We start from the raw sequence: 13,449 nt of genomic DNA, 5'->3' as shown, positions 1-13,449 counted from the left end.
AGGCAAAGAGCTTTCAGATTAAAACCATTCCTCCTCATTTTGTTTGTACATCTCTTCAGAACGAAAAGTGGCATCCCTGCTACGATTTATTAATATATATTCTGATTATAATCGGAGAAAAATTTTAGCATATAGAATATTTTTAAAATAAAAGTGAGGAAACTCCTTTATTCAGCAATCTGTATCAACATTCTGTGACTGTTTAATCCCCTGCAGTTGCTGACAGTGCCCTGTATCTTACTGGCAGAAAGGCAGAGCTGCTTGCCTTCATGTTTCCTCAGCATCTCCTACCTGAAAGTGCCCAGTAAGAGTTAAATGCTCAGCCTGGGAATCACCATTTTCTGCCATGGCGCTTGATGAAAAGTAAAAGCCTAAGAACCACCAAGAACTTTCCTATGCTTTCACTTTGACTCTATGCATGCCCAATTCAGTGACCTTGACGGGCTGGAGAAGTGGGCTAGTAGCAACCTAGCAAGTTCAACATAGGCAAGTGTAAAGTCCTGCACCTCAGGAGGAATAAATACGTATGGCAAGACTGACTGGGGGCCTACCACCTGGAAAACAGCTTTGCAGAAAAGGATGCAGGATGTTAGAAAAGTACAAGCTAAACATCTGTCAGAGTTCCCTGTGACACTGAAAGCCAATGGCATACTGGGCTGAACTTGCAAAAGCACAGCCATAAGGTAGATGGAAGCAATTTTTACCCTCTACCCAGTACTTGTGAGACTTGAGAACAAGACATTGACAAATCGGACGGAGTTCCACAAAGAACCATGGAAATGGTGAGGAAATATGAGAAGAGAGGAATACAAGGAGAGGTTGAAGGAGCTGGATGTGTTCAATAAGAGGAGAAGGTTCAGGGGAAATCTTACTACTGCCTTCATCTACATAATAGGAAGGTATAAAGACAACAGAATCAGAGTCTAACTGAAGAAATAGAAGGAGGAGAAGCAACAGACAAAAGCCGGGATATAGAAATTCAGAGTGGATATTAGGAATAACTATTTTACCATGTGGATGACCAAACAGGGGAACAGGTTGTGTAGAGAGCTTATTGGATCTCCAAACTTTGCAGGTATTCAAAAATCATCTGGACAAGGCTCTGAACAACTTTCATCTTATGACCTTCAGAGGTCCTTCTGAACTGAAATTTTTCTGCAATTCTATGAGTGACTCTACAAAGTTTTCTGGTTTCAGTATCCCAGTTTTCCTGTCATTTTTCCTTTCAAATATTTCTCATAGACAATAGCCATACTGCCTCACACATGTGGGAAAATGCTGACTAGCAGTGCTTCCTGAATCTAAAAATCTCCATTCACATTATTTATTATTTTGCAGAAATACGTTCAGATATGTCCTGTTAATCTGTAACAACAATCTGAAGAGCTCAAGTTTATCTAATTCCACTAAAGGCAAAGTGCTTTTTCCAGCATCTCTGTAACTTTCTTCTGCAACCTCAGTTTCTACCTGCACTCAAACCATTGCCTCAGGCTGTTCACAAGTAGTCCAACATACAAAAATGTATCTTGGCATTTTTAGGAAAGCAAGGGAAGCTCAGATATATTACTTGATGTGTCTCGGGTATTTCTGTGTCCCTTATATTGTTTCACATCTTTTCTAATTACTGTCTCGCTTTTCGCCTCTTACCATTTCTCTGTCCACTGTAGAATGCTTGGAACACCACAATGCAGCTATACCTGAAGTTGTACTGACACCCAGAGGGATTGCCTGGAAATTGCTGCTTAACAAGGGAATAAAAGATTTTATTGCAAAATTAGATATAAACCCAAACATGCTTAACCTTGATTTTAAAAAGGAGGAGAAGAAAAAGAAGAAGAGAGAGAGATGTTCTAATATGTTCATCTTGAAAAAGATAGTTCTACCTTGGAATCAAGGTCAAAACACGGCCCAAGAAAGCTGGCTTGTTGTTTCCTTGAAAAAGAAGGTATTTCCAATGACCAGCAGGATCATTGTAGAGTGACTGTGAGTCGTCTAGGGTTGCCTGGTGTTTTTTTAATGCTTATCTTCTCTTTCTCATCATCACATGACACTGAAGTATCTCAGGGGAATGCAAGACATTCATTTTGAAGAGAGCCTGATCCAGTCTTCTCTGAAATGCTGTTTTTCCGTTTTCAGATTTAAATTGAATCTTCAGAATCCTCACTGACCTATCTGTCAATTGCTGGACGAATCTGGGGACAAAAGGCAAAGGAAAGGCAGTGGCCAATGCGGATCTAACCAGAAAAGAAATAAAGCAAGTTCTAGCCACACCATGTAATATCTTTGTGAAACAAGAGAGTGGATATCAAAGGATTAGAGCTGTTTGAAATAGCTCTTTACTAAAAAGTCCTGGGACAGATATTAAAGTGCCTGGATGTATACACTGCCTTAACATCCTACATGAAAAGCAAAAAAAAAAAGTTAGGTGTCATCAGGTAACAAATCGTTTGACCTTTTCCTTAATAATAGATCTGTGGACTTTTACTTTTTCCAGAAAAAAAGATTAACCCAGAGGTCATTTTGCTATGACTTTAACATTTTATTTAGCCTAGAGAAAGGAATTATTTTGCGAAGCACAAAGCCATGACAGCCACACTGCAAGCACATCAGGTATACTCTGATTCAGAAGTCACATTCCCTCAGGCTAGATGGAGATGAAGCATATCAGCTGCTTGGTATCTCGAGACACCACCCAAATAATCCTAGGCCAGTTTGAGTTTCTAAACAATCTAGAAGCTAACCTGAGTGGTGGTTTTTAGCACAAAGCAAAACAATAACTCCTGATAAATAACCTTTAGTGGTTTTTGGGAGAAGATAGACTGAAACATAGGAATCCCTCGGAAACAGATTATTGAAATTGTGTTCATAAATACGTAAAGGCCTGATTTTCACAACTGCTAAGCACTAAGCAACCCTCGCTTACTTGCCATCCTTAAAAACAAACAAACAAACAAAAAAAACCACGGCAGTTAATACGCATAACACACAAGTCCTAGGCAGAAGAGAATTGCTGAGCCCTTCACACTCCTGCTATAGAGTAATTAATGGAGAAAAAACCCAAACAACTTGTAGTGGGAGTTTCAGATATGGTTTTGTGCTGCACTTCTAGATGCCTGGCACAGAAACAAAAATCTAGGAGTCAGGGTTACACTGGATCCAAGCCACCTCTGGCTCTCTGATTTCAGCTCTTGGCAACATTTAGCCAGGTCCATCTGTGTCAGCTTGCCCACGGGTATCAACGTGGCCAGGAACCTCACCAAGGCTATGTGTTACGGCCCTGTTCCTCATGTATTTCTCTCCCATGCACACACCTCTGTGCCAGAACTGCTAAAAACTTGCTCGGTCTCAGCTACCAAGACAAAGCTGTGGGTTTTAATGCTCCTTCCCTAGCACAGAGGAGCAGCCAGCAAGCAGGGATGACTTTTCTCCTTCCCCATTTGAATGCTTTTAAGCTTTCAGAAGTTTCTCCTCTCACTTGAGAAATCCGTTGGCAGGCATTTTACAAGGATACAGCACCTTCTGCACTCCCTGCACCCAGGGTACTAGGACAGGCACCCTAGACACGGAAGGGCAAGGGCAGCTCCCTGCAGAACAGCCACAGCTGCAGAACACACAGCTTGAGGAGTGTGCTCCCTGCCCCTCTGCAGCTCCCAGGTGAACAGGAGAATCTCTCCCCAGTTCAAGCATATTAATCCCAGCCCATATTCACAGGTACTTTCTGTTTCAAGCAACATTTTCCAGAAGAAATAAACCTCTTTCATGCACATCAGCAAGAAAACCAGCTCACCAATATATTTCTCAAGCAGCCCTAGTGAAAAACATCACTTTTTGCTCAAGAAGTCAAGTGAAGGCTCATGTCAAAATTAGAGAAAGTTAGCAAAGGTTTAACACTGTCAACTTAGGCAAAGTCGTACTTCTGTGAGATAGTCTAGAGCAGTTCTTTTACCTTACTACATTTCTATTCTTTTTGCAAATCTGTTAAACTAGAACATAGGGATATGAATGGGGTATCAATGAATACAGTTTGAAAGCATATTATGAGATGTCCTAGTGTGAAAGCTTGGACACGCTATGTATTCCAATGTGTGTCTTACATATGTACAAGGACCGTGTTTCATACCAATGCCCTGAAGCGTATTAGTTTCGGCTTTGATAAGACAGCTTGGTACTGAGTGAGAGCATGTTAAGAACCAGTCTCCTCTCCGAACAGATGGTAGCTCCTTATGGCAGGGACAGAGCAGGTGGACACAGGCTTGCTATTCTTGTGCAATGCTCAGAAAATCACAACCAGGATGGTTTGGTTGGTTTGTTGGGGTTTTTTTGTTTGTTTTTTTTTGTCTTACTTCAACTTTCACAAACAAGTAACAAGTACACACAAATACGTACATATGTATTACCCAAAATTACAAGCTTCACTTCTTTACCAACTTTTACTGGACTGGAAGCCTGTTGTACTGGATGATACTCACCCTGTATTTATAACAGTGCTTAAAGCAAGTGCGGAAGAATACAGGCTGCCAATCATTCTATATCACACTAACAAACCCAGCTAGACCCTCTTCCACTGCCTTTAACGTTACTGGGGACTATGGGTCTGCTATTTCCACTGCATAAAGCTGAAGAGAGGGATATTCACATTCAACAATGGCATCATAAGTTCCACTCTCCTCTGCCCTTCTCTTGCCATGCACACTGTGTGCCTGACACTTGCAGGAAAGCAGTAGGCCCTAAAGATCACATTATCAAATGTTATTTTCTTTTACCCAGCCAAACAGAAAACAAGGGTACAAAAAGTGACTGGTCTGATACGTTCCCCTGCCACCTTTGCTGTAGGGCTGCTTTACTTCTCAGCGCAGATTCTGCATGTCAATCCAAGACCTAAAGTAAGAAAGGATGGAAGGAAAAGGGAAAAAAAGGATTAAGAATGAGTCATAACAAGAACAGAGGAAAAAGAAATAGCTCTACTGGTTCAACCTTGGCTATCAGGCAGAGACTGGAAAGCAGATTTGTAGCTGTTATGGTAAATGACTTAAAGAAAACCAAGGCACACAACTATCTGTACTCTGTCAACATCAATTTTATCTTTTAAACACACCCTTATATTCCACATGGAAAACTTTTTTTCATCCCCTTATCTACTGAAAATATTCACAAAACATTTTCAAGCTAGGGGGTAGTTGACTTCTTCAACATCCAAGTAGGAAGGTCCCTTTGTCAAGAATATGCATTTTCTGTTGCTTGAAATCACCCCAAGGAGAAGAGGATACCAGGTCTGCTTGCATTTCCCTTTTTGAAAGCGGGATGCCAGTCAAGAAGCAAGATCTCTCTAAAGAAACCAATTTGTAGTCTCATCGTGTGTGGGAGTGTTCTGCATGTCACTGTCTGCCAAAATAATTTGTCAGCAGTGTGAATATCCTCAGCTGTGCATCAGGCCTTGAGATGCTACAAAAATCATTAAGAACCCTCATTCTGAGGGCTCAGAGGCAGGTGGGTGGAAAAAGAGGAAGCTAAAATCCCACCCAATCCACTCCGGGGAGCTACATTCTGAATAATAAAATTATTTGGTAACAAGTACTGATGAGAAAAAATAAACCACAACATCCTACAAGATGCAGCACAGCATGTACTCTATTTCTTCCACATATTGAAGGGGCAGAAACACAAACCCACCTCATCAGATGTGCCTACTGTTTTTAAAAAACCTTAGCAATCCAGTACCTCAACAGCAAAGGCTGGAGACTTAATTCTGAAAGAAAACAAACACCATTTGCATTGCACTCACATACACAAATAAGGCCATACAAATGCAAATCTAAATCAAACTCCAATTTCTTCCCTTTTCCAATTATGGTTTACAAGAGCAGAAGCAAAAGCTCACTATACTGGGAAAGGGGTTGCCAGGATGATGTTAACTACCAAATACTAATGACTGTTGCAGAAACTTTAATAAGTAAAAACCCTGGTTTTTCTACATCCCAGTTCTCTGTAGATAAGGCCAGAGTTTGGCAGTAGTGACATAAAAATTCTACTAATTAACGGGGGAAGAGGAAATTAAATAAGGTTTTCCATGTATTCAGAAGTTGCTGAAAGTTCACATTAAACAGTTTCCAGAACCATCTGATTCTCACCATTTGCAAAGGTCCCACAGGTCTGGCGGGTGCAATCACCATAGAGCCACAGCTTATTCCCTGACATGGTAGGGATTGTATGTAGTAACAATTTCCCTAGTCCTCCTTCTGTGTTTTCAAATGTCAGAGCAAAATGTCGGATCTTCCCTGAGGTGGTGTCAACGTGGCTGCAGTAATGCAAAGCCTCTTGAACCCAGAGTTGAGAACACGTGTTCTCGTGTTTACCTCACATACACGGTCTGTATGAAATAGACTCAGGATATACCAAAAACATCTCTCATGCACACCAGTCTTTGAAAAGATATTTTGGTGCCCACATTTCTCTCCATCCCCTGTGATTTTAGCATTGTTTTCCTCTCTAAACTGTGTTCCTTTTTTCTGCAGTTGAGTTGAAGTGTGCCTACTAATCAGACATGTCCAGAAGTCCCTCCTGGCTATGACAGAGGTAAACATCACTAGAATTAGCGACATTGGTTGGGGAGCGTGGACATAGATTAAGTGACAATGTGGGAGGGACTCGAAACTAACTAATTAATGTTTGTACACGTATAAGTCTTATTTCCAGTTTCATGACAAATCATGACAATTTCTTATATATATATTCTGTATCTACAGCAGTACTTGAAGTTACTGTATAAGCAGCTCCAAAAGGAAAAATTAAACTTCTAGAAAAATTTTAAAAGCTGGACACTCAGCTTCCAGATAGTAACAGATACCAGCAGCAGTAGGTGTCCTTAAAGAGACTTTTGAAATCCCACAGGCTGCAAAGCAACACTGGGCACTAAAGATTTTTCTTTGCTGTCAATCCGGAGAGAGCACAAATTTCAGTGGGAAGTACTTCAGGCTGCAGCGCTAGAGTCTCCTGACTGTTCTTGTATTCAACGATTGTATCACAAAATAAAAATAACTACCCTGCTTTTGAGTAGCTCTGTACTGAACTGACTATAAAGAGAAAACAAGAGATTCAAACTACTTTTGGAAGGGTTTGATTTTAAAGACATAGGGAGAGAAAACACAGAGAAAACATACTCTTTTTTGTCAGCCAAATTCCACCATTTTTAAGAGCCTTCCTACTGTCTGTCAGGCTGAAATTTTTTTCTGAATGCCAAGAAATGAAGCTTCGAGACAAATTATTCAAGAAATGCTGAAATTCTGCTAGATTTTCATTGTTATATTGTAAGTTTTTAAGGGAATGAAAAATGGCAGAAATGTATCTTTTCAGAACTGCAGGCCATGTTTTCAAGCTAGAATTCTAAAGGAAATCAATAATTATCCCTTTTTTTCCTCCCTGACAATCTCAAAAAACAATGAAGGTGGTTAAAATCTTGAAGCACATAGAGTGGATTAATATTCATAACATGAGCATAAAGTACATTAAATTCATTGTTTTCCACATCTGGATACTGGAGTCTAAAAAAATTAAACAGGTGCTTTCTTTGTCAAAGCAAGTTTCTAGAAACAGAGGTAGAGGAAGATTAACAGCAGCAACTGAAGAAAAGATTTCCTGGATAAACTCTAGCTTCCATCTGGAACGCACGTGAAGATTTTAAGTATTGCGACTGCATCACGCTTCCAACAGTGAGAGCTTTCAAAGTACAGGACCAGAACCCACACTGAGGTGCATCACTTTTTTCTACTCAGTTGCACTCAAGAAACTTCCTTTCCCTCAAAATAATTTCTTATCCATTTGCTATATTCTTGTAATTTCCCCCCCTTTCTTCAAATTACTTTCCCTAAATCATTCTCAGTTCTCTTTTCATCTCTTTACCTCTGAGTTCACATCTTTCCTTTCACTAATGCCCCCTCCATTTTAATACCACTTTCCTAGCAAGCGTAGAGAGCTGCTTTAGGCAAACCTTTCTCGTGCTCCGCTTTAAGATAGCAAGAGTAGTGCTTTACAAGGTATTTGTGAAAGCATCTAAGACAACAGAAGAAAAAGAGAAGGAAGGGTTACACATAAATCAACACTGAATTTTGTTATGCGCTGATTCTAAGGACTACATGGGAATGGGTTGTGTGTGTGAGATGGTGGTTTACGCCTTCAGTCAAATAAGATTTGTTTGAAAGCAATCAGTAATCACAGAGCCTCATCTGGGATTTAAACAATGGAAAGTAATTTGCACAGGTGTACAAACAGCTGCTTAAAACATATGCACTTTGCTCTCGTGGCTTAATCTTGTAAATGCAGCTAAATCTGAACCAGAAAACTAATTCAGATTTTGCTGTCAAACACACCAGAGCAGACTACTCTGCCTATTTAAGACATGACGCTGAGTTTTCCAGTGCAAGAGTTTTGGAGAAACACTTGAATTTTCAAGTCTTCACCAGCCTTCAAAATTATAAAGGTTCACTATCACTAGGGATCTCCTACTTAGTGTGTCCAAATCCTGCGTGACCTTTTTATACTTTCTTAACTTTCACTAGATGAGCACTCCTTCTCCTTTCCACATGCAAACTTGCACCCCTGGTGCTCTTACCTTGTACCACACAGATCTCTCTTAAAAAAACCCAACCAAATCATCCTGTAACATCTGTACCGTCACACTGATTTCCTGGGCAATGATCTAATTCTTGTGGCTGAGTTAAAACTCTTGGCATTCAGCCTTTTTCTTCTTCTGTCTCCGGAACTATATTGTTATTGCCTTATAAAACAGTGCCCAGGTGGTATTACTAGCTACTTAATGTCTATTTAGTGTAAAAGGCTGCAGCCACCTTCCAGCCCCTATGGGTGTTTTTTCTCCCTCTTCCTGACAGGACCAGATGGCATTCTGGCCAACCTTCTCTCACCCTTCATGAGCCATGCACTCAATTCAGCCAGTGCATCTAACAGCTTTGGAAGCATATCATCATCACAGCTGGGCAGATGCTAGAAGAGTGGTTGGTACTTTTTAGCTACACTCTTCACTTCTCAGAAATAATTACTCCATCTTAAAGAGGAGATATATATATATATTTATATATGTACACACACACACATATATATACTTATATAGCAATGCCAGAGACTCTCTAAGCAGCCTGCAGCCATGCAATGACCAGCTGTGATCTAATCTGCTCCTAACACCTGAGAAGGGTCACTTCCAATCCATGTTTGGGAGAAAAATGACCACTGAATAAACAGCCCCAGTGGGTCAACTGATGACACTTTCTCTCATAGCATGTCCCCTGACATTTGCCCTAGTGACAGGCTATAGAATATGACACTTTGAGCTGGAAGTGCTGTACAGTATTTTGGACTGGATCTAGAACACTGGACACTGATGACTCTTAAAAGATCCATGAGAACTCCATGTACAGGAAGAATTGTCCCTTCTATGCTCTGCCATATTCTTTTTTGAGAATTTGCTGAAATCCTTTCTGCAAGTTTTATTTGAAAAATAATTTCTGAAGAGACAAACCTCTGTAAAGAACCTGTGAGTTACTTCATCTGCCAAAATATAATAGTGCTTTCTAAGTTTTTTTTTTAAGTGCCACGTTAGAAAGGTTGTTTGTTTGTTTTTTTCTTTTTGGTTGCATAGTCAAGCACCTAGAAGCTTGGAAATGCCAGAGCTCATGTCATCTGAGCATCATACTCTAGCCCTGTTACATTCAAACATCTTGACCACCTTTAACCATATTGCCACCAGTTACTTTCTTCTATGGAACTCTTTCCTCAGCAAGTAATCCTCCTCTAAGTAGAGACCTGTTTGATATCCTTCTGTATTTTGTATATGCAGTGCACAGGCTCAAGAGCTATTTATTTATTTATTCCGCACTACCAAAACTGTGCACAGAATGTAAAATGATTAATTTTCTCCTAAGCATCTCTGACAGCCTCCCCATGGTATCCAAGTTTCTTGTGACCGTGAAATTTACCCTCACTGTGCTCCTCTAAGGTGAGGTTGCAATATCATCTGTATTCTGTACGTGGGCAAATAAGAGCCAGGAGGAAGGAGGGCATAAACTTTGTATTACTAAAACTAATGAAACCTGAGACACACAGAAAGTCTATATCTCAGTTTCCAGCCCTTCACTCTCCTTCAAAGCCTCCTCGTAATGGCCTCTCAGGAACCCATCCTACTTCACAGTGGAGATGGATACAATGAGAACCCCATTGTTACTGGCCATTTGTGAAAAGTTTGTTGTAAATCTGCATCATTCAGAAATTCTGTCAGGGAAATTGAGGGGAGAAGCCAGTCCTCCAGAGCAGCATTCAACTGTCTTGACAGTAATAATACCTCGCTTCCATCACTGCAATCCCCTGCCTCATGTACTACACACCTTCTAGTCTGGCAGCAAATGAGGCAGTGTCTAAACATACTTCAGAGCTCACCCACTGGTATAACGAATAATTTGCATCAGCCCAGAACTCCAGACTCTGAAAAGAAACAGACAAAGCCTCTTTCCCCACATGCTCTTAATCTGTCTCACTCACCTCTAACCTGTCTGCACCCCATGTCCTTCTTTTTATTATTCCTGTTCTGTATTCCCAGACGTCTGCATGTTTCCTGTAGTCCTAATTGCCAGTTCCCATCCCCTAACCCTGCTCCCCAAGTTCCCTCACCCACTCCCTTTTTGTTTCTAATCCCTTTGCCTCTTGAAACCTCTTTTCTATGTTCCACTCTACACCTTTTCCTGACTCATCTCCACTTGACCATGACTGCTGTTTTCATTTTCTTCTTACTACTGGAGATCAGCTGGTCAGTAGTGAAGATCCCCCTTCCCTCAGCCCAGTGGGCAGACCAGCAGCCAGGATTAAGATAGGGGGCATAAATGCTCTGTGAACATGCACAGACAGAAACTTTTGAAAGCAGAGCTCTTGAATCTGAGGTGTCTCCACAGTGCATGACAACATCATTAGCAGGGCAAACTCAGGGGTACTTTTCTGAAGACAGCAAAAAGCATCTCCCTGGTATTATGGTGATGCTTTATTAAATGTCAAGCCTCCAAAACTTCATTCCAGTGAAGTTCATTCCACCACCAGCATTAATATGTCTCAGGAGACAACTGCTGGATTTATTTATTTTAAAGAAGGTAATTTAGAGCAGCGTATTTCCCACAAATCTCATCTTCAGAAACAACTGACTATTTTATTAGTTTTAACTAAAAGAAAAAGAGAAAGAATCAGTCAGACTGAGTCTTACCATGAAAAATTTCAGCCAAAACAATTAAAGTTTAGAGAAGCTATAAAGAAGACAATTCCTTACAGTAGGCAGTGACAGGTACACTTTACTCTGGGCAGTGCTACTGACTTTGCTTGTAATTAATAAATCTGCCCAACATAATTGTTCCAGCTAAGCAAACGTTTCCAGTCATGCTGATGTAAACAAAGTCATCCCTCTTATGAATTAGAAGTTAGTCAACATGTTGTCACCATCTCTCCACACTGCCTAAAAGTGTCTAAGCATCATTTTTCTCCCAGCTTTGCTAACTCCAAATTTCAGGCCCTGCCATTCCACTCTGTGGAAAACTGAACCTGTATTCACTGTCCTTCACATTGCAAAATGCATAAAACCAAGAATCCTTCAGGGTAATAGGAGAAAACCAAGTGACTGTCTTCTGGCAGTGCTACTCAGATCACCCCTTCCTACCATGACATCTCTTTCTCCTGTCAGCAGTTTCCAGTTTGCTGGGAAGTTTCCAGTTTGCTGGGAAGTTTCCAGTTCCTAGCCACACAGCTATTCACCTTCCCATCCACATTGCATCCACCCTGGAGCTGTACTTGGCAGGTACTTTGCAGCCCCCTTCCACACACATCCAAGACACAAAGGCAAACTAAAACAAGAACCACAGGGTTTTTTTCCTATACTAGGTTTTAAAACACTTTCATAGGGATCCAGACATAGAACTAGAAACATAAAGCAGATGTACACGATTATACATTAGGTACTTGGGGGAAAAAGCAACCCCAAAACAGTAGAATTTTTCAAAGCCAGCAATAAAGTTTAGACAGGTCCTTCCCATCTAAACTTTGAGGGCAATTATGGATCTACCTTTGGTTTTGAAAACCTAAAGTCAAAGGACCAAAAAGCTGAGAGCCACTTCTACAATAGGTAAGAAGAAGAGATGCTCTTACACAAATCTGAAGATGGCAACGGGATGGCAGTGATAGAACTCTCCTACATGGGGGACTTATTAGCCACAAAACAACTGTTTAGTCATCCTATACTGACAATGGAATTTCTTGTTCAAGATTATATGAAAACTGTTGCCTAGATCTTTGAAAGTAAGCAGCAATTGTAGAGGTTTCTCTTTGTCATGTTGCCTCAGAGCTACCTGAAGGGTGAGTGCTTCAGTTTTCCTATAACCTGTTGCCATGAAGTTTCCCTTGGCTGGAACTTCAGGCATCCAAAATAAACTATTTACTTTTGGAAACGCGGATCTAGGTTTATTAAGAGTGCAGGGTGCCACAGAGAAAAAGAAAAAAAAAGGCAAGAACATATAATAATGGAGAAAGGGAAAGAAACAGAAGGGAGGAGCAAAAGAGCAGAAGCGAGAGGACTTCTGTAATTTCAGCACGTGAGCACAATTCATTAAGCTTAAAGGAGCCATTAGGAGTTGTCTGTGAGGATGGTGACAGCGCATCATCAAGCAGAGAAATGCAGAGGGCTCTTACTGCAGCATGTGTGTCTGGCTGACGTCCTTTTGTTTGTCAGGTACCTCATAGTGTGGAGAAATCTTGCCAAGGCCGCTGTCACTCAGCATCCTCTTTCGAACTGCAGGGTTCCACCGATCTGATATTCTAGGGAGGGAAGAAGCGAAAGAAAGGCATTCATCCCTCAGAAATTACCTTGCATGCTCCACTTTGAAGCTGCCTTATGCATACTAGTTTCCAACATTTTTTGTCCCATAGCAACTTAAAATGGCTTAATTCATTATGCAAGTATGAGAGCGTTCCTAAAGATGAATTAGGAGCATTTCTGGTCTGCCCAGAGGATGAGAAGAAACAAGACACATTATTATCATTCTACATTCTTAGGTACAAAGGGCTTCAGAACCTTACACAGCGTTGTCAGAGATCTGACCATGCAAAGAAGGAGTTTGTAACTCAATACAGATCTGTGGTGGAGGGTGTGAGGAGGTTGAAAGGCGTGAAGTCCGTTAGTCCTGCTGTGTGCTCCTGGAAGCCTAATGAAGTAGATTGTATTCCACTGTCTTTCTGTCATTACCATGGCTGCATCTTATCCTGTCCCCAGTTCCCCACCTAAGATCTGCCCTCCCACATCTCCCAATCCTTCAGAAAAGGGGACCAGAAAAGAGATGCCCAACTCTAACACAGCTGCTGAAAGTCAGATCCGAGCACCACTCACCCAGAGGCCTGCTCCACTACCAGATCAGGCAT

General features: G+C 41.0%; 1 protein-coding gene across 1 annotated transcript in view; it reads right to left on the bottom strand.

Annotated features, from left to right (window-relative positions):
* The window catches only part of DGKI (diacylglycerol kinase, iota), a gene marked incomplete at its 5' end in the record, with an annotated part of 105,992 nt that overhangs the window by 33,482 nt on the left and 59,061 nt on the right, over window positions 1-13,449 (bottom strand). The window contains 2 exons of the mRNA XM_010137915.1: window positions 12,724-12,849; window positions 13,418-13,449. The exon at window positions 13,418-13,449 is cut by the window's right edge and continues 7 nt beyond it. Coding sequence (XP_010136217.1) covers window positions 12,724-12,849; window positions 13,418-13,449 — 158 coding nt within the window. The remainder of the gene's footprint in view (window positions 1-12,723; window positions 12,850-13,417) is intronic.

The sequence above is a fragment of the Buceros rhinoceros genome, unplaced genomic scaffold, assembly GCF_000710305.1.
Source record: "Buceros rhinoceros silvestris isolate BGI_N320 unplaced genomic scaffold, ASM71030v1 scaffold3946, whole genome shotgun sequence".
Lineage (NCBI taxonomy): Eukaryota > Metazoa > Chordata > Aves > Bucerotiformes > Bucerotidae > Buceros > Buceros rhinoceros.
Note: the sequence above shows the minus strand (reverse complement) of the source record. Positions and strands in the feature narration are given on the sequence as shown.